The 21,644-nt window shown below is 43.5% G+C and overlaps 2 protein-coding genes across 2 annotated transcripts in view; both read right to left on the reverse strand.

The window, feature by feature from the left end:
- The window catches only part of sli (slit guidance ligand), a 56,199-nt gene that overhangs the window by 9,238 nt on the left and 25,317 nt on the right, over positions 1–21,644 (reverse strand). The window contains 13 exon segments of the mRNA XM_017085394.4: positions 815–886; positions 1,270–1,488; positions 1,590–1,743; positions 1,822–1,979; positions 3,394–3,609; positions 4,918–5,061; positions 5,157–5,298; positions 6,708–6,943; positions 7,892–8,035; positions 8,126–8,197; positions 8,606–8,677; positions 8,739–8,810; positions 13,030–13,985. Coding sequence (XP_016940883.3) covers positions 815–886; positions 1,270–1,488; positions 1,590–1,743; positions 1,822–1,979; positions 3,394–3,609; positions 4,918–5,061; positions 5,157–5,298; positions 6,708–6,943; positions 7,892–8,035; positions 8,126–8,197; positions 8,606–8,677; positions 8,739–8,810; positions 13,030–13,352 — 2,024 coding nt within the window. The 5' untranslated portion in view covers positions 13,353–13,985.
- On the reverse strand, positions 18,510–19,279 carry LOC108017700 (uncharacterized). Its single transcript, XM_017084809.3, is given in 5 exon segments — positions 18,510–18,665; positions 18,728–18,816; positions 18,819–18,894; positions 18,949–19,104; positions 19,170–19,279. Coding segments are annotated over 5 exon segments (540 nt in total). The 5' UTR covers positions 19,233–19,279.

The raw sequence follows: 21,644 nt of genomic DNA on the forward strand, positions 1-21,644 counted from the left end.
CTTTCACGCAACACCTTTGAAGGTGGCGAAGTGGGGGGCGGTGGCTGGTGGGCGGCTCATGTGGTGGTGGGTGTCATGTGGTGCACAGCACTTAATGAATTTCATTGATGCTATTTATTAGCTACTTAAATGAATTTTACAATAATTTGCGAGCAGCCCCAACGGACCACACAGCACCTCTCGGTCTTGCCGACTCGCTTGGGCGCTCTCCATTGAACTCAATTTTAATTAATTAAATCATCGAAGGCGCACACACATGGCAGTATGTATGTACGATATATGTACCCGCCCCTTCGGTTTTGTGTGCCTGGGGGATGATTTACAGGCAACAAAAGTCGATGGTAGATGGCTGGAAAGAAAGAGGAGCTAGTGGTATCTGTTATCGCAGCAGCAGTTCAGACTGAAAACCCCAAACACAGACACAGACACACACAGCCATCCTCCATTCGGAGGAGCAACCAACCCATGCCATAAATTGAAGTTCAATTGAATTATATACAATAGTTTGCTGTGCTTTTGGTGGCTGGTGGCTGGCATGAAGAAGCAAAACTGATTTGAAGGGAGCAGACAGGGCAGCCAGGGCATCCAGAGCAGCCACATCAGACAGAGTTCAACTGGAGAACAATCAGAACCATTAACCTCATTTTACGAGCGAGGAGCTGATGCTCCTCCTCACCATACCGCCCGGCAATTAATGCTTAAGCCAAATCATTTATCTATTGAAGTGCATCCCGAGCACTTGGCACAGTTTTAATTGCTACCCACAGCAGCAAAGGCATCTGATAGACGGGAATCTGGGAATCTGGTTACTTACAGCGACGTCAGTGAGTTGAGATGCTCAAAGGAACCGGGCATAACGCATGAGATTTGATTGTCGTACAGATTGCTGCAACGGAAAGAGATTACGTAATGTCAGGTACTCGTTTACAGGTTGTGGGTACGTTAATTAAAGGCTAATCAGGTTTTAATTGGGGCTTAAATGGGGAATATCATTGTAATGGCTTGCAGATAAGGAAGGATTTAAGAGTATGAATATTAAGGAAGTTTATAAAGTGAATAACATTAAATTCCTGAGTATTGACTTAACCAGTTGAGGCTTAAATTGGAAATACAGAACGATATAGGTAGAACATAGGCTGGATAATATTATGAATATATTATATTAATACAGAACGATCAAAAACTATGAACATATAGGTAGTTTATAGAAGGAATGCCATTTTACTCCTGAGCCTCTTTCATTCAAATAAGCAATTTAGTTAAACTCACAGCGTCTTTAGCTGGTGCAGTCCCAGGAACATCTTGTTGGAGATCTCCTTGATCTTGTTCTCGCCCAGCTGCAGCTCCTGGATGTGGGAGGCACCCTCGAAGGCGTTGGGCTCGATGCCGGTCAGCTGGTTGCGCTTCAGCTCCAGCTTGACCAAATGCGGCAGGCGACCAAAGAGGCCATCGGAACTGATGCGTCCCAGTTCGTTGTCGTTGAGCAAACTGCCGAATGAAATAATATATTGAGTTACCAGGATGCGGGTGGCAGCACAAGCAGCACAAGCAGCAGGGTGCAGGGACATGGCATCCGGAAGTGGACTTACAGCTCAGTTGTGTGCAAGGGAATGTCGCGCGGAATCTCCTTCAGACCCCGGCCCGTACAGTCCACGGTGGTTCCCTCGCAGTGGCACATTGCCGGACAGTCGGAGTCCATGCGGCACTCGCCGGACAGCTTCATCCGCAATTCATCCCAGGAGCCTGAAAAGGAGGAGGAGGAGGAGGAGGAGCAGGCTCCAGTTGGCTGGCTGAGTACAAGGACGCTCGTTGCAGTCTTACATTTGAATTTCTCCTCGCGCAGCGATTCAATCCGACGACGATGCATCCGCTTCGGTGACTCGCAGCGGGCTCCACTCGTCTCTATGGGATTTTTGTGCAAATAGTCGGCCAGCCAGCGCAGATTGCAGTCGCAGATGAAAGGATTCTTGGCCAGATGTCTGTGTACGGGCGAGTGTGCGTGCGCAAATGGAAAGAAAGTAAGCAAAGAAAGTAGCATTGAGCATTCGACTGAATGTCTGAAACGGTTATGCAGCAGGACCTTCGAGGAGGAAGGGTTGTGGGCTGGAGGTTGGAGTTTGGAAGACGTTGCCTGGGCAACTAAAGGAAAGAGTCTTCCGTGGAGGCTTGAGACGTCTTAAAAGTGCACCAGCCTTGTGGCTACGACATTTCCGTTGTTGTTCTCCCCCGCTCATGGTTGTTGTTTTGAAACTATTTAAAAGCGATTCCCGACAGGGTTGCCGAGCGATTGGGGATTGCGCAAATAGTAAATGTTTTTGGTATTTCAATTGAGTTAGGGAGGCAGGTCCCTAAAGGATAGTTTAGCTTGCAAGCTTGTCGCAACTCAATCGATTTTATTGCCAACTATTTAAAATGCCTTTTATGCGTTGTTGGCCAAGAAGGTTGTGGCCCACATACGTTGAAAAGCCCTTGGTTGCCGTCATATGCACAGGTGAACACATTTTAAGAACTTCACTTCTTGCATTTATGTTTTTTCTACTATTTTTCAAAAGAAGTATAAATAAACCATATATGTTTTAAAGAGATGGAATTGATTTTTTTAGATCGACAGTTTTTATTGAGGATTAGAATGTGCTTGCTTAATTTACAAAACTAAAGTAGCCTTTTTTTTATCAATTTATTTCCTTTTTATGATGTAACACGTTAAATGCCCCAATTCGAAACGCCAATTTATTAAGATGATCATTACCATATCACCACCTCTTAGGACCTCAAGAACCCTCAAGGTTCAGCGGAAATATGCGTGAGCAACTAACCGGAAAGCTGACAACCCTGGCAAATACTTAACCCACTCAAGCATACAAATCCCCCTGACTGCCGCACTTATGGCACCCCCTGTCCAAAACCCATTCTTCAGACCCTGTCGCCCATCCAAGTTTTTCTTCTTTACTTATTTTTTCCAGCCTCGTAGTCGCGCGCACATTTATCGATGCCAAGAGTAGAATTCTTCTGGGCGTCTTCGTCTTTTGTTCGCTGGTAGGGCCGAAAGTCTTCACGGTTCACAGAGAAGGGGATGAATGCTGAATGTATTGGATACTGAGGTACTGGGATACTAGAAGATGTGTCAGGGGGCGGGAGCAGCTTCTTGTTTGCTGCTAAACAAATGTCAACGCGAACTCAAGACGGGCAGGCGCACGGGAGGCGGGGCACAGTCAAAGGCAACTACTAAATGCACTTCAGAGGTTTAACACCAAAGTGCCTGCTCCATTCAAGATGGGATCCCGACATGGGCCTGTTCCCCACTCGAGGTGATGGTGGGCGTTCAGGAGGCGTGGAGGAGGACGTGGATGTTGGACGGGGATGTGGAGGAGTGGGACTACTCCATGTACTTACACCGTTTTGATGCTCTTCATGGCGTCGAATGTGCCATTAGCCAGCGACTGGATGTTGTTGTCGTACAGGGAGAGCAGGCTCAAGCTGTGCAGGTCGCGGAAGGCATCCTTGCGTATGCACGAGATCTCGTTGGCGTTCAGCAGGAGCAGCTGCAGCGAGCCGAGTCCTTTGAACACGCCCGAGGGTAAATCCTTTATTTTATTGCCGTACAGCACGCTGATGGGATGATGCCGCACGATGGCATGGAGATGGTACAATGGCCATGTTGACGATGGGTGGAGCCGACATGGAAAAGAACACAAATAGAACACACGACGAATGTTAACAAAGCTCGAAAAAATAAAGCTGAGACACACAAGACACACAAACACACAAACACACCAGCCAGCCCCGCCAGGAGGTGGCACAAAAAATTACAAAAAATAAAAATCACTCTGCGGGCAAAGACAAAGTGGTTAAGTTCTTGTTGTTGCCGCTGTCATTCTTCTTGTTGTGTTGTTGTTGCGGGCGGCAACTGGTTTTGCTGGGATCTGCCAAACCAAGAGATGAGTCCAAAGCTTGGATCGTGACACGCCACAATTCCAGCTAGCTCCAAATGTATTATGTATAATATCGTTTATAATGCAGTAGCTGCTTTAAATTGTCTAGGTAGCTAAGGCTTTTCATGGAAAATGCATGAACTTTTAAAAAATAATGATTCTATTTCTATGATCAAACATAGTACATACATAAAAAATTAAATTAGGTTCATTACTGAAACAAGTTTTAGGAATCCTTATATGTCTTTCCATACATTAAATTTAAATCCTTCATTTTAATCCCTTATAGGTTTTTAAAATAATGTATTACTAACATGCTAGTACAAATATCCTATTCCTTTTTTAACAAGCATATTGTATTTTACTCTTCATGTAAAGTCTATTCTCCTTTAAACTAAGTACTAGCTCCATATATGAGCTTATACTTAATTAACATACCTTATAATAAGGCCCTCATTAAAATGCTATTTACCAGATGATAAAAAGACAATAATAATCTCTTTAAAAGCTCAAATTGTGAAAAGCACACCCTTAAAAACAGCATGCCTTCTCAAAAATTCAGAAAATAAACCCCTTTTAATGTGGCTACCATTAATTAAGTCCGTGTCACGTTTCCAGCTCCACCACACACGTGCTCGTCGACCAGGAGGAGGTGGAAAAGGAGGAGCTGGAGCTGGGTGTCAGGGCAAGGAGATCCGCACAGGTAAGCCGATGCCCAATGCCTGGCGGTGTGAGCTGCCAGGAACGGCAAGCGTGGGCCGATTAGCTCGCTTCTGGCCTGGCCCAAAGGCACCTCTCAGCCCATTGCCATTCCCACTCCCGTACCCCTATTCCCATTCAACTCGGTTCAGGTGAGTTTACCCCAACCAGGGTGCACCAGGGCAGCTCAAGTGAGTGCACATTTTGTTCTGCAATGGCTACTTGTTGCGCTGGCAAGTAAAGTGGCGAACACCACCTCCTCCACCGGCGGGCATTATCTACTTACAGAGTGGTTAACTGCTTTAGGCCGCTTAGGGCATCGTGGGCAATCCGGGATATGTTGTTGTTGGACAGGTCGATGCGTCGCAGTCGTCGAAAGCTGGAGAACGATTTGGGCGGCAGTTCCGTAATGAAGTTCTGCTCGAGGCGGCTGTAAAAATCAAAGGGGTTTCGGTTTTGGATTGGGGTTCGTAATGCAAAGTGCAAAGTCAAAGGGGGGGAGTCGAAATGAGATGAACCACTTACAGCTCGGTGGTGTCGTCGGGCAAGGTGACGGGCACACTGGTCAGACTCTTCTCACGGCAATCGACGATCCCGTCCGCACAGCGACATGGGTGCGGACAGCTGTTCTCCGCCCCGCATTCCATCGGTGCGTGCTCCGTCAGACCTGATGGACAAACAATATGGTTAGCAGATTGGGATAAGTCGCTGGCGAATTTGGTCTTGCTCCGGTTCGAGATGAAGCTAGCTGGGCTTTAACCACTATGTATAGCTCTCCGGTAGCTGGGAAAACGAGCATCCGATTTGGATCTGGCTTTTGCTGTACAACCAGCAGTAGCATAATTATCAATGCTACTGCACAGCCGCTCCAGTGGCGGGGATCAAGGGGGTGTGAGGGGGTTGGGGAGGCTGGGGAAATGGGTTTGGGGAGGTGCAACTATAACCAGCCGCTGGTCATAAATGTTTACCCACATAATTCCATAGCATTTCATATAAAACGAAAGTCAAACAAGCCAGAAATTATGATCCGGTTTTACGGTCAAGTTGAACAGTGGATACACTTTGATGGATTTCTATAGCCTCAAATGAAGATAGGTATAACACGAGTAATATTTTCGGCTAGTTCTAAATATTTTACGTAAGGGACTTCGGCACAAATCTTTGATATTTATTGTATATGACACTATGATATTCATCGATCTTCCTAGACTAAGGGAATTCTCCGAAATATTATTTATCACAAAACATAAGCCATCCGAACCCCCAAAGTTCCCATCGTTATAGGCACTAAAGTATTTATCCAACTTGACACGGGTCATTCAGGGATATACCACCTCATCTGCATACCCATATCGATTACAGGCTCCCCAGAAAAAGCCAACCACAGCTCAAAACAATGCGATACCCTAACCATTCGGCAGAAAACTCGTTTCATGGCTGCATCGTTTTGGGGCGCATTTTCCGCTTCATTGAGCGCTTCACGCTCAGTCTTCAGCTTTGGTTTTTCGTTTTGGCCACTTCCCATTCACTTGGCCCGCAGCTCCAACTCAAACTCCAACTTCAACTCCATCTCCTGCTTAAGCCTGAGCATCTGCATCGGCATCTTTCGGTAAGAGGAGAAGCCAAAAAGTACAAACACCAGGCAATGATTTCGACGGCGTTAAACGTTTTGGCAAACACACGACCTCGCTGGAAAGGAGGGGTATAACCAAGCATAGCCCCATGGATGGATGAAGATGAAGCCACCAAAGCACCAAGTGGTTCTCGCCAGATATTGTGGTGCTGATGCTGATGCCAATGCTGATGGTGGTTGGTTCGTGGGCGTTCGAGGCAACGGGGGCGTGCCCATATGACTGCTTATGATTTATACCCCCAATGCTTTGTTTTCCTCGCGTTTGGCATAAAAAACTAATTAATTTCGACTATGGAAGCATTTCCGGGAGGGGGAGGAAGGCGGATAGGTTAGCTGGGTGGGGGGAGGAGCGGCAAAACGTTGCCCATTTTTGGTAGCATTCAGGGAGTGGAAGCTGCCACAACATGTTGCACAAAACACCGGGCCATGCGGCCATTACATACCCGAGCATTTGAACTCCTGGTCGTGCAGGTCCGCCACGTTTTGGCCCTTCAGCTGCGATGGCGACTGGCAGCGTGTGTAGGGCGCCAGGCGGGTGGCGCTGCGGAGGAACCGGGACAACCAGGACAGATGGCAGTCGCAGGCGAACGGATTGTCCGACAGCCGGAGTGCCCGCAGACGTCCCAGTCCGCCGAAGATGTTGTGCGGCAGGGATGTCAGGTTGTTGTTGTTCAGCGTGCTGCAAAATACGAATGGATGGTCAGTGGATGGAGCAGATGATCCGGCCTTATCAACCAACTATATCTATAGACCATTTATGCTTATGGCTGGAAGGGTTGGGCCAGGCCAAAAGAGCACAAATCGAGTGCCGATCGAAATTTAATTAAAAACTGTTTGGCGTTCATCGCCTTTCCTGGTTCATATTTTTTCTCCTTCCTCTCTTTTATTCTCCTAAAAACCACTATCTCGGAAACCTTTAATAAAGAGTTTAATACTCAGACTAGCTAGTAATTCCATAATTGAACTTTCACGAAAAAATAAATGTACATAGTTATAATAACGTTTTCTTTTATTTTTACTTTAATCATTCCAAGCCTATTGTGCCAGAGGTGCTATTTAGTTATAAAATCAGTCAATAACAATAGCCATATTTAATTAAACGCTTTTATTTGAAATGTTTAGAATTTATAATTAGCTTGGCTTAGCTGATTCAATATGACCCAGTTTCTATCCCTTGTTACAATCAATTTTTATGTTTATCCATTTTATTAATTCATTAAAACTCATTTGTTTTGTATTTTTTGGCAAATGCAATAATAAATAATGTAAGCTAAATCCCGATTTACACTCCACTTGCCAAATTGTTTAGCTTTTGCACCACCAATTGCCATACATATATCAATTTGGTCCCCTCGCTCCCTTCTAGTCAGTTGATATATGGGCTCCATTTCGGCTGCGATTGGCTTATCTGGCCACAAAGCTTAGCCATTTATTATGTAACTTAGGCAGACAATTAACTGATTGATTTTTAATTCATTCACTAATTCCCGTTTGATTGATTAACCAAAGGCACTAAATCATTGATTAATTACTCGACTCGACTGGCGGCCAGCAGCTTCATTGATTGGATCGCTAATTTGGTTACTATTTCCCTTCACTTTGGATGATTCTGGTCGAGAGTACTCACAGTATCTCCAGCTCCACCAGTCCCTTGAAGGCGTGCTCATCCAGACAGGTGATTTGGTTGTTGTCCAGCTGAAGACTCCGCAGCGATTGGGCCCCCTTGAAGACGCGTCTTCCCACAGTGACGATGACATTGTTGGAGATGTCCCTGGGGGATTATCAAAATCATAGGTAAATGATCTAGTAACGAATGCATCTCGAGTGTCGACTACTATCGGCTACGTTGGAGTTTACTTACAATCGCAAAAGACTCGCTGAACTTGTCACTAAGTTTTCAGGAATTGCCTTTAGTCGATTGTTGTTTAGGCGTCTGATTGATTACAGTGTTGGATTTGTTTTTTGGTGTTTTGATTTCGATTTTGGTTTTGGTTTTGATTTTTGATTTGGTTTTTGGTGTAGAGACGAGCATTTTAGGTACGCAAAACGAAACGTAACGAAAGCAGAGAGAGACAAAGAACGGTAGAGATATGCAATAAAAATAAACAAGAACGAAAACGGGAATCAGATACAAAATGTTAACAATTGAAACTAAATCTGGCATCAAGCTAAATTCAATTTGCACGCTAGCTATATTCTATGTCTAAGATTAGGATCCAATGTGGAGATCGTAAAAAATTGGTTAGTAGTGAGTTCAATATTCAAAAATATATCATGCAACTAGCATTATTAGGAATCAAGTTATAGTGTAAAACATATATTTTAGCTTATGGCTACTCACAGTCGCTCTAGTGAGACCAAATCTTGGAAGGAATTCCTCTCGATGGTGTGGATTTGATTGTCCGTCAGTTGGCTGTGGAAATACAAATAGTTAATCGGGCAATTTTGTCTTAATGTACCATAATTTAACTTACAGCATTCGCAGCTTGGTCAGCCGCTGGAAATCCGTCTCGTATATCACGGTCAAATTATTGCCCTGCAACTCGCTGCGAATATAGATAGAGAAATTACGATTACAGAAATTGCATTAATTATGTTGCAAGTCGCCCGTTGCGGTAAGGATGCAACTGCAACCCAAGAGGCACTCAGGCTACAGACAGGGCGATAATTTTTTTTAATTGCTTGTAAGACAAGAAGACAACAGCAATCTGAGATATGAATGCAGCTGCCAAAGGGAAAACCAATGGGGAACCCGGGCGAGAAAGAGTAAGAGATTTCCGCTGCTTGTTGCTGATAACAAAAATATGATATTTAATCATTGAACACGGGACCGGGATCCTACTCCTCGACCCTCCAACGCGAAGCCGCCAGAACTCGTTTCTCGGTCAGAAACGGAGAATTTGTTACCTGTAGATGTCATAACAATGAAATGCAACCGAAAGAGAGATACAAAAGACTTAACTTAACCGTGTGCGCATGCGCAACCAACTACAAGCAACCAACAAACAACCAACAACAAGTTGGTCTCAGCTGCTCACTTTTTGAGTAAGGTTCGGAAGACCCAGAGATCTCGGGGCCCGAACAACAGGTAGGAAGACCTTCGGCGACCCAAACGTAAAATATTTTCTGTGCGGCTTAAGCCTTAATGAATCTCGCATCAAGTTGCCGATGAAGAAGAAGCGTCTGTGGCCATATAGCCTTCTCCTCAGTTCACCCATGCTCCAACTCCATCCACACATACACGTCTTTTTAATGAGCTTAATATCTCTTTGAGATGTGGGCATCTCTTGCCCAGATCCCACTGATTACAGCCGACCGACCATAGTGACTACACGGGGAAAAATCCACCAAATATCTCATGTTTATGATGGCTTATCAATTTGAAAAGTTTTATTACCCTTAAAAGTTGAGTAATCTTTAGGATTCCAAATTTCTATTACCCTCGTTAATTTCTTTGCACCTTACATTTATCTTGAGTTACCACAGAAAAACCATTTTTTAAAATCTTGATTATCAACGGCATCTTTTTCTCTCTGTAGCACCAGCAATATTAGATAGTCGATAAAGATTTTCAATATGCTTTGTTTGGCTTTTGTTGGCGTAAAAATAAAAACAAAAGTCTTGCTCGTCGCCGTCTAATTGCCAAACATTTTTCAAACGCTTCTGGCGCTGGTTTTTATGTAATTTGTTTAAATCACTTTTGGTTGGAATGGCAGGGCAGTATGCATAATTTTTGCCGTTTTTCCCTGGCTTATAATTAAGCATTTAACTTCATTAGATGCGTGTGGGGCCCGATATAAAAGGCTTTTGTTGGTTTTCGCCCTGCGCTGCCAATTAGATGCCATCTTGGGGTTTGCTCTTTTGTGGCCAGGTGGTTCCCTTTTGCCCCATTCGAAACCAAAAGAACCAAGGAACCGAAGAACAGAGGAGCAACATCAAAAGCAGCTGCCACTGCTACCTCAGCTATAAATTAGTCGTTCTCAGGTGTGAAGGGCCACCGCCTCCTAACCCCATACCCTCCCCTACCATCCTACCATCCTACCAATCTAACAACCTACCAAGAACCAAGACCCAAGACCCCCTTTTCCACAAATTAGATATGCAAAAATGCTGTCGTGTCAATTGAATCAACTGTGTGGGTGACTGGCAGCCTGTCAGCTTAGAACGTAGAACTCTTCTATTCCGGCTCTTCTCTTCGGGGTCTTTCTCCGCTCGGGGGCTTTGTAATTAAATGGCAATGACATGAGCGGGGGCATTCGTTTGGAAGGGGGGTTGGCGGCCAGGAACACAATTTGCCAGAGCCCCAGTTTGCATTTGGCATTGTTTTTTGTCCGGGGCTCCTCTATATATTCCTATGTATGTACATTCACCATCTCGTTCGGTGCACATTGACAGGCCCAATAGTTGTGGGCATGTTCAATATTTGATGTATGCTTGGGTGCCGGGTTAGAAGGTTCAGCACCAGGGTGTCTCAAGGTTGGGCTTAGCGCTCGGAAACCATTTAATCCATGAAACCATTTTATAGGCACATAATCTAAGAAATCGAATTTGCTTAACTTGAAATAAGATTAAGAAGATTTAGGTTAGCATAGACCAGGTGAATATATTAAAGTCTCTATAAATTGTACAATGTTCCGTTTCCTTCTTTATCTGCTAAGAAAAAATCCATTCAAATATCAATAGTTTTGATTATCAAGCTAGGACTATAAGTCTTAATAAGTCCCTTTTATAAATAGAACTCTCAAACGTGATGAAGTAATTTGAGCTATGAAATTCACTTAAATTCATACGTGCCACAGACAATGCGACTTAGAGCGGCTCGTCTGTATTCAATTTCATTGAAACAAAAGTATTTTTCACCTTTAGAGTCTGCCTCTGATGGCTTTGGGAATTAATTCCCCCGCTTCTATATAATCTGTTGAAATCATAATTCCCCCAAGAGCCCTTCCATCACATCCTCACCTGGCTGGCTGTTGGAATACTTTGTTTTTGATTCTTTTCCTGCCCTGCCTAAGCTCTACTTAAGACTCTTGACACATTCTCCGACGCACTTTGACACCCGGAATCGGGATCTCATCTCTCCCAATGGAATGTCACTCAAAGAATGGGACATATATTTGGTACCAGGGCCCTCCTGAGGCACCCTGTGAATGGTATACATGTACTATAGTGTATCGTGCCCTGTTCGGTTCTCTATTTTAAAATGCAAATATGTCGTGCATGTTGATATGTTTTCTGTTTCTGTTGGCTCACTCGGCTCGATTCTGTTTCTGTGTTTTATATTACTCTCTGTTTTCAGCATTAAAAACGAATAAATGCGAAAAATAAAAGAGCGCAAACAACAACAGCAGCAGCAGCAGCCAAATGTGTCCCTGAGCGCAGTTGCCAGCCAAGTTGCAACCGAGTTGGCCGACTGCTTATAACTGGGCTATAATGCCATAACGTTAATGCTGCCACTGCCGCCGCTGCTGATATCTGTTATTAATTTATGTAGAAAAACTGCAGCCACGACAGCAGGCTTTTGAGGCCGCTGAGGTTGGAGTTGAGAGGTGGAGGAGGTGGTGGTTGGTGGATTGGTGGCTGGTGGCCAGAGGAGGTGGTATTTTGCATACACTTGCTAATTGCCGGCGCGTTAATTTATGTGGCGACTGTGAGCGATGGACAGAGACGGAGATGGAGATGCAGATGGAAATGGGTATGGAATCGGAGTCGTTGTCGTTGTTGGAATGGCCGCAGTCACAACCACATTGGCTTAATGCATTCAGCTCCATGCAACATGCAACAATTATTGCCGCCTGGCCACTGATGCGCTTATGCGGCTCCTTCGGCGACAATTAATAAACTTAATGGCGATTTAATGTAAGCAGCTCGCCAAAGGAACAGCTCACTTTTTCTGCCACTCCAAGTTGGCTTGGTTCTGGTATGGTCCTTGTTCTGGAACCTCTACACACCCTGGGGACCCACTTCCTTTATCGCTATCGACACGACGACATGGTCACGGCTTTATTTATTTCCCCACACCAACAGTCCAACAGTCCCACAATCCAGCAATCCAACATTCAACTACCCTGAACTGCTGTTGTTTGCCTATGCTGATTTTTAAATAAATACATATCGGAAATCGGTACAATCCTGGCCAGCAGCGGGCTTGTGCGTCCGGGTCCGGCTTTATTATTTTAATAGAGTGTGCTCAATGTTTGAACAATTGGCAACGGACAACGGGCAAATGGCTAAGGAAAGGGCATTCCATAATTGGAATTTGTCATGCAGTTGCCGTTTGCCATTGCCCGACTGTCCAGAGACCAGAAAAAGGAAGTATCCGAATGGAGATCCTAACTAAACGAATCGAAATGGCAAGGTATCGATATGCCATAATGGCATTGGTGCGGGACTTAGCGGAAGTCTTTGTTGTCCCATGGGGGAAGTGTCTTTCTGTTGGTTTTACGTCTACTCAGATTGTTTGCATAATGGAATTTCAATATAATTGTGAATTTAATATTGATTTATGTCTGCATTTGAACTAGGGAGTGGTAATTGAATATCAAAGCTGAAAAGAGAATATAGCATTCACATTTCAAAGTGATTTTTAAGTAGCAATCAAAAGGGGGGTCTTATGGAGTCAGTAACCTTGACATGTAACTGGGATATAAAATTATGGCTGTTTAAGAAAGATCTTAAACCTTTCCCAGACTTAATCATGAATATCTCTCAATATCTCGAAAGGGTAAATCCAATGCGTTTCAATTTGTTTTGATTACTACTTACAGTCGCTCCACGTCCGCTGAGATTTTTCTGGGAACAGCGGTGAGTCCTCGGTGCGAGCAGTCCACATTTAATCCGGTGCAGGAGCAGACCCTTGGGCAGCGGGCCTCCGTGATGACGCCCACTCCGCCGCCGGGTATGTGGATGCCCACTGACCCCAGCCCGCCGCTGGATACCGCTGAGCTGCCGAATCCGCCGGAGTATGGCTCCGCATGGACGACCGCATCATGGCGCAGGAGTAGCAGGATTGAGGGTATCAGTAGCCGGAGATGCAGACGCAGCCGGAAGGGTGGTGGCATCGACGTCGTCCTGGACGGCGTGGCCATTGTGGCACATTTATGAAGCAGCGGCAACGTGCCTAATTGAAAGTGTCCCCCGAATGCCAATCCACTTTGTCAACAGCAATCACCACTGGGCAAATATTTAAGGGGAGGGTGGTAGGGGGAAAGGAAAAGGATTGATGATGCGTTTGCCGACACTTTCACTTCACTGGGTGGTTTCACTGTTAATCCTTTTGTTTGGAGGCGATGGAATGAGTGGGTTGAATGTCCGCCTTTTCTACTACGCTTTTCCTACGGCGGTACGGCGGTATGTTCTTTTGCAGCCGTCGCGAACGCGCTTCTTGACCGAACTGAGCGGCAGATGATGTTGTGTATCGTCGAGCGGTTGAAAAAGTATCGAGTGGCGAGTATCTACGACGAGCTACTCTCTTTCTCAACTCCCCACCGAAATCGTAGGTAGAATCCGGCGTTGTAGGTAGACGTTAGGTAGCAGCAGGAAATGCACTTTTCCTTTCCTTTGTTTCGGGTATCTCTCGTAAATGGTATCTGCTATCTTTCGGATACTGCACTTGGCTGTCAGCAGCTAAGGCGAACAGAGAGCGGCAGCAACTTCATCATCATCAGCATCGCCGGCAGCAGCAGCAGCTCGAAGGCATCGCAGCGACCTGCTGGGCACATCTGCAACGAGAGATTGGGAAACGTGTCGGGAAAATCATGAAAAATTATCTATAAATTCGGCAAGGCATCAGCATCAGCATCAGCAAAGGCAACAGCAGGAAATTGCCATTGACTGAGCGTTTAAATATAGTTCCTATGCGCTTTGCGGTGTATATTTATTATACTTAAAACTACATATATATATATTCGAAGAAGTTGAGTGGCAGAAGTTGGAGGTACGAAAACTCCACTGTCGGCTGTAGTGCCATGATATATTGCCTGGTCACAAATTAGCTCCTCTCTTTTTATTCTTTTATTTTTGAGGAAAAACCATCCCCTGAAACACCTGTCGGAATGAGCGGTAGCAACGACCACTAATCACTTCTAGAAAACTACAATTATCAGTTGTTTGGATGGCATATGGTATGTTTTTCTTAGGGGGAAATTCCCTATCAACAAGTAAACATAAGAGTATCGAAAAAGAGTTTTCTTTTGAGTAAACATTTCATTTTGAATGATTATAATGCTTAGGTGCTTTGATACATTGAATTCATTTTGAACTGTAATCGGAAAATATTTGACAGTTCAGAATTTATCAAATAATTTCCTTAACTAAAACTAAGTAATTACGGTTAATAATAACTCGTCTAGTAAATAATTAAACTCTGTGATAATAAAGCTTTCGCTTTTCCTCAAGGGAACACATAACTCATATTTAAGATCACGTTGGTCAGTTGTTTCCCCGAGGCAAAGTGGACTTAGTTCCATTTGAAATGCTTAACTATATTGCCCTAACCTACCAGAACTGAGGAACTATGCTATCTGTAAGCTCATCTGGTAATTACTCGCATCTGTAATCTCTAGGCTTCCGCTTTCGATTCCTCTGGGGAACTCACAAATCATATTTAAGAGCACTCTGGCCCAATTAAATCTCTGGTTTCTTCTAATGACCCTCTGCTGCTGTCTCATTCTGATTCTTCTGCCCTCTCAAGTGCTAGTCTTCATTTACATTCCCCAGGCTAACTATTCAGATTCGGATTCGATCTATATTTGGCTCTATATGTGGCCTGCTCTCTCTGTCTTGCCATCTCTTTCGCTGCTGGTCTGTCATGTTGTGTACTTAATTTGCAAATTGACATGTTTAAGGCACTCCATGCCGCTGGCTCGTTGCTTCTGATATTAATTGTTTAAATTAACATTTGGATAAATGACAGCCGCGATTGATTCCCCGGCCTGCCAAGAGGAATTTTCGGTTATTGGATAACTGGAGTAATCAGCGTTGGGCTGTCAAAAATCGCTTTCCCCCGATATATGTGTATATCTATAAATCTTCCTCTGTTTCACTTAACTGGCAATCAAGTTAAACTCAATTGAATGTCAAACGTAATTTGAGCAAGCTTTCCATACAAACGGAATGCATATTATACACACATGAGAGTGTACGGAGAAGAGAACCTATCATGAGCAGGCATGGGGGCCTTTAATCAAAAATTTATCATATAACCTCCATCCATCCTCCCGCCCAATCTTTTCTCGTGAAGCTCTGAAACTCTGGAGAAAATATTTTTTGAACAGCAGCAAAGGCATGCCTTTCACATCACGGAAATTGCGGGGGGGGGTGGGGTGTGTGTGTATATTGTACATATATGCTCAAAAGATGTAATCACTGCATTGTCACCCGGCCGGAGGATTTGCTCCTCCATCCTGCAGCTCATCCTGTGCTCATCCCTCGGTTATGCCATGCTCCTGCCTTGAGGGAATCTCTGCCTCATAGTCGGCTCATATGAAACATAAATCAGTGAAATTCTATACATGCCACTGATTGTCTACTCTTTTGCTCGACTACTCCTCCTGGCGGCCCCCAATCCCCAGTCCCTTTGGCCCCCATAGCCCAACAAATTCCGAAGCAAATTCAATGCATGCCAATAACTCGTTCATCTTGTGCCCAAGATGTGGAGGCCTAAGAGTCCGGGAGGTGGACGGAGGCTTAGCAGTAAGAAGCCTGCTCTGCGAAGTCCAACTAAAACTGGAAATTGCCAGTGGACGACGTTGGTCTAGAGTGCCAACGAATTAAGCTAAGCCAGGAAAACAACAATAATTTGATACCAAGAAGAATCCAAAGCACTCAATATCAATTTAGTCGAGAGTTATAACCAGAAAGTGATTTGTGTTTGCAAATTAAATGGGGAAACGAAAACAGGGAAATTTCCAATTTGAATTTGAGGTATAATGCACATTAACAGAAATTATAAACTAATATTTAACCAGAAATGTTTCGAATACTCGACAATCAATGCTGGCCAAATTTTGCGACCAGATTATAATTTCTACCACATTTTCTCGTTAAATAAATAAATTAGTTTCTGGCATAAATATTTATTTGGAAGTAATTAAAATATGTGTTCAACTAAATTTAATTTTCCATTTGCCCCAATTCGGTGATTTGATGACTATTCCATTTATGTACTATTATGAGCAGAAATGATTATGTTGATGCATAAACAATGACCGTAAACATGGCTTTGAAATGGGCACTTGGCATATTAAATGAAATCGATGTCGTTTGCATGACTCCCCAACCCAATAAACAACGTACTACCCACCCGCACATTATTATACTACTAGCTCTAACGATTTTTTCCACCCCATCTCCACACTTTTCACTCTTTTTACTGCCATTTGGTCTGACATTCGGGAGATAAGACCGAGACTTTTGCCAGAGAACTATTCAAATAGAGCCAAGCGGGGCGGGCACAGCACAAATAAACCCGAGACACATGGATAGAATGTCATCTGCTGCTCCTCAGAAATCTCAGACTGGACTAAAAGAGTCGTCTGCAGATTAATGACGCGACCTCGCACCAACTGAAACAATAGATTTATGGTAGATGGAGGAGGCGCCCAGCTCAATCCGCCGAGAGTCGCCTGGAGGCTCTTGTGGATTTTCCAATAAATTACGCTTAAGTATGCACTTAATTCAAATAATGCCACTGGGGAGCTGGGGGACAAGGGAACCCCCGCTCCAGATGGTGGGGTTGCCCTCAAGTGATTTGTTTTTTTGTGGCTTACACGAGCAATGGAGAGTTAGTCCCACTTGGGGAGGTGGACTCTGTTTGTCCATTGCCTATGACATGTGTCAAAATCTCTTGCTCCGCTCGTGTACTCCTCCCATCACGACAGATAAGCCATATCAAAGTTCTCCCGCTCCGCCCACCGAGGGATTAAGCTGGAGTCAGCGTGGCCCAAAGTCAAACATGTCGAGCTGCAGATGGAGTAAGTGTCGGGGGTCTTAATCAATGGGAGCAGAAAAAAAATCACAATAAATACGGGAAAACTGTTGACAAAGCAGAAACGGGAAAACAAAGTGCAAACAATCAATATATCAGATGGAGCTGGAGATGAAGACCCAGACAACTATTCGGAATTTGTGCCCACTCCCCAAAACAGGTTCACCCGAAAACATACAACTTTTGGATGGGCAGCTTGGTGGGGCAAGCCAATTCCAATGCCCAGACATGAGACCCTCAATTAGTGCTCAAGTATCCAACGATTATGGATCTATAAAATGTTGAAAACAGAAATAAAACAGAGACGGACTGTCAAAGGGACCCATAATTATACTACACAGAGGTTCTAAATGATAATTATCATTAAAAAGAAAAAACAAAAACTGATATCAATTACGGGCTATAAGAACAGGAAAGGTCTGTCAAATGTAAATGATAATTTCAAGCGTAGATAATCGAGATTGTATCTTTTGATATGGGACTGGGGGCCTGGCGATATAATCGACAATTTACAGCACATCAAAATATTTTCCCAATTTCCTTCTCAACGATTCTCCACGATGATGATCGTTCGTGCTTTGGTATTTCCGTAGCTTCTTTATTTCCCACCCCCTCCCCAAGAATGTCATGTTAAAGAACATGTCGGTAAGAAAGAGTTCCAATGCTCAATGCGCAATGAATTGTATTACAATGAAAAAGTCGTAGCTATAAGAAATAATAATAAAATCAGGGGAAAAAGCAGTACAAAGCGCAGTTCCAATAGGAACTCTCGTCGGCAGTTGTCCAAGCCGGAAGTGTCGCATACTTTTACGGATACACCGACTTAATTATGCGCATAAAATGTAAGCACAACAAAAACAGCATCCCCATCAAGAAGGGAAAAGGTGGGGCAGTCGGGGCAATGTCGGGCTTGAAATGACAAAACACAAACATTAATTGCTCCACATTCACATTCACATCCACGTCCGCATTCTGATGCGGGGGCGGCGGTGGAAAATCAGATGGATGGAATGGTTCCCCGGATCCAAGGGGACGGAGGCGTACATATGCTCAGGGGACTGACTGTCGTTTTCCCCCAGGAGTTGAGTGGAAAAGAAAGCGAGCAGGGTAGCGAAAGGTGCACCGCGAGAAACCCAAGAAAATGTAGTTTTCTTTAAGGCTTAAAAAGACAAACTCGTAATCCTGGTCACTTTTTGTATTTCAGTTGTCAAAAATGTTTTTTACTATATCTTAGTTTTCTATATATAGTACATCACAATTACGTTATAGCCAAATATAATTTAACAACAAGTCGGCTGCTGCCGTACACAATCCAGTTTAACTTTAACATATACTCTCCCTCCGGAAAAGGTAGAATATTAGTCACACGATGATTTACAGATACTGCAGTTAGTTTATCAATCACTATGTCATGCTATAAATATATATTATTAAGGAAAATAAGAGGACTATTTTCTTACGCAACTTTCTACTTACATTGTAGGGACAGGAATGATTTAAGTTTGAAAATCCTTTAAATGAATCGTAAAAGAAACTAGCAATGGGATTAGACTTCTGGTTCTTAAAAATTTGCAGGCATCCAGTGTTATATTGTAGAGAAAGGGCTTATATCCATTGAGCCGTTGATAAAGTGCACCATTGACCTAAGCTAAAATTTTAGATACTTGCAAGATAATAATATTTGTCCTGCCCCATACCTTAGCATTGGTGATGGGCAGCTTTAACATTTTAATTCTAATCGAAAGGTATTTATATGTCCGGTTCACAGATTTCAAATGGCAATAATCGAAAGTGCAAAATTCCTCATCCACTGCCTCACACTTTACATTCTTGAACTCGACCAGAGAAGGTGCCTAAAATATAAGTTTACCTCTGACTAAAGAAACTTTTAGTTAGTTTTTAATGCAGATCTACTTACTTCACTGACCAATTGCATGGCCAGCAAGAAATGGAGCAGTAGCTTTGATTTCGGGGCCATCATAAAGCATTGGTGATCACACAATAACTAATTTTCAATTGCGACTTGTATTGACCAATTATAATGTTCACTGGTTTAATTGATTTTTTAAAAATCGTTTAAAATCTCATTTAAACCAAAAAAACGCCGACAATCTAATATATTTTATTTTAATTGATCAGTAGTTTATATTTTATTCCAATTGACCACTTTAAATTGACCTTTCTTCTGATCAAAGAGAATATGGCGAAAGAATATTTCCCAGGAATGTTATCAAATTTGACCTTCTTTCAGTTGCCTCAATTAACAACATGCGTGAGATAAAATTTGCCTATAAAATGGAAATTTCTTCAGCAACCCTTTTGATTAATCTGAATAACAACTGAGCACACCCAACCTCCCCTACAAATTTTCGTTGTTCAAGAGGGCGTAAGCTCTGCTTTTCACCCATTTTCTGTGAGTGTAATCAGAGTGACTCCATTCAGAGAAGCGGCTTATAATTTATTAATCTATGCATAGAGCCCAACAAATACTCGTACTCGACTCGTAATTCCCCTGTCCTGTCCCTCAACTTTCCCCACTTTCGAGTGTTGGAAGGTGTGGGGCACCGGGGCGGCAGAGAGTCGGCGGCTCTTCGTCAGACAGTCCGTCGCTATCCGTCGCCATATAGCCTGAATGTACGGACCACTACATGTCACTTTAATCTCTTAGAAGTGTCACTTTTGCAGCTCTCCAAGTGTTGCTGCCGTTGATGTTGCTGCTGTTGCTGTGATTGGGTTTGAGTTTTGGGTTCGGGTTTTGTTTGAATGCTTTCCGGGTCCACGAAGGGGTTTCGGGGGGGCGTTGTAAACAATGTGCTGTTATAGTTGAATTTGAATTTTCATTTTGATAAGCAACAAAAAGGCATAATCACACATCAAATTGCATGGAGGGGTTCGGGATCTGGAGGGGATTGTTGGGAGTGCTGTTCAAGGCGAACCTTATGGTAATGAAGTGTAGCAGCTGTTTTTGAGTTGAATTTGAATAAAGCGATTGCAGGGGGATGGATGGGGCATGCCCGTTGCCTCTGATTTACATTTGATACAGATACAGATACGGAGACCGAGACCCGACTACTTCAACAATCAGATTCAATTTGTGCCACGCATTCGTTTTCATTTCGTTTTCTTGATCTGCCCCCAACAAGTGATGATGACGATCAAGTGTGCAACCCAGTCAGTCCCCATCAGCAGATTATGCTCTATTTGATTTAGGCTCGGATTTTATTATAATTTTTTTGTTCCTTTTGGTGGCTTTATTATTACAATGGCGCCTCGAGTGCCGAAACGCAATCTTCATTTATCTCGTATTTATCTTTATCTCGACTGTGTGGGCTCATCATCGAAATGGACAAATACAAAGCTGGGGCATTATTTAGTTTGTCGCTCGGTTCGGTGGTGTCTCCGGTTTCAACTTGTTTTCGAGGTTACCATAATAAACAGCCCCACCTGCGGCACTCGCATACACACATCATTTCCATGTAAAAAAGTTATAAAATGTTTCACAAATCCATAAAAACCGAAAGGGAGAATGTGAGGCGTATGCGCCAGCTAGGTCCACCCAGCCCATCCAGCCCTGTCCAATCCCATTCCATCCCATCTGAATCCCAGGTGCAATGCGTGTTGCAGTCGAGCTCTTCTGCGATGTAGTTTTGTTTTCATCTCGGCTTTTGTTTTCCGCATTTCGGGTCAGGTAGACCCAACCAAACCAGACCGTAGCGTCTTCCTCGTTGCCCCTAAAAGCCTTCGCATTGTTCTCCAGCCAGGAGAAGTGAAATATGTTGCTGCGAGCATGCTGCATCACCGGGATTAGGACAGGTAAGGTTGTAAATTTCACCAGCCACGAGAGTTGCCCCTAGAGTCAAAAGGTTGACGAGTGAAAATGTGGAAAGACGGGACTAGGGATATTTCTAAAATTATAGCCCTAAAGTATATACAATCTCGCTGGGAAGGTAAACAAATCATCAAGAAAAATTCATAAATTCTCGAAATAATTTCCTAACAAAAAGATATAATAACATAACCAAAGAAATAGCCTAATGAAAATCTCGATTACAGCAAAAACCATTATAATTCCCCCACCTTATGGCGAAAACAACACACTAAAATTATGTTTAACTTTGCAAAAGCAAGGGAACCCCGCAGTTTATCTGGTAATAACAATAAAATGCCATCAATGGTTCATATTTTGCCAGGCTCAATAAAAACAACAGCATAAATGAAACATAACCACAAAGTACTGTCATTCCGTCATATGTCTGGCCAATAAAGCGGAAGTTTAGCCCCCCACCAACGCCCATGGCAGAACATAAATCACGTTATTCCTTATTAATTCTTAGACGAAGCATAAAGTAAATATCTTTGAGGACTGGCAGACGCAGCAAAACAAATAAAAATT

The sequence above is a fragment of the Drosophila suzukii genome, chromosome 2R, assembly GCF_043229965.1.
Source record: "Drosophila suzukii chromosome 2R, CBGP_Dsuzu_IsoJpt1.0, whole genome shotgun sequence".
Classification (NCBI taxonomy): Eukaryota; Metazoa; Arthropoda; class Insecta; order Diptera; family Drosophilidae; genus Drosophila; species Drosophila suzukii.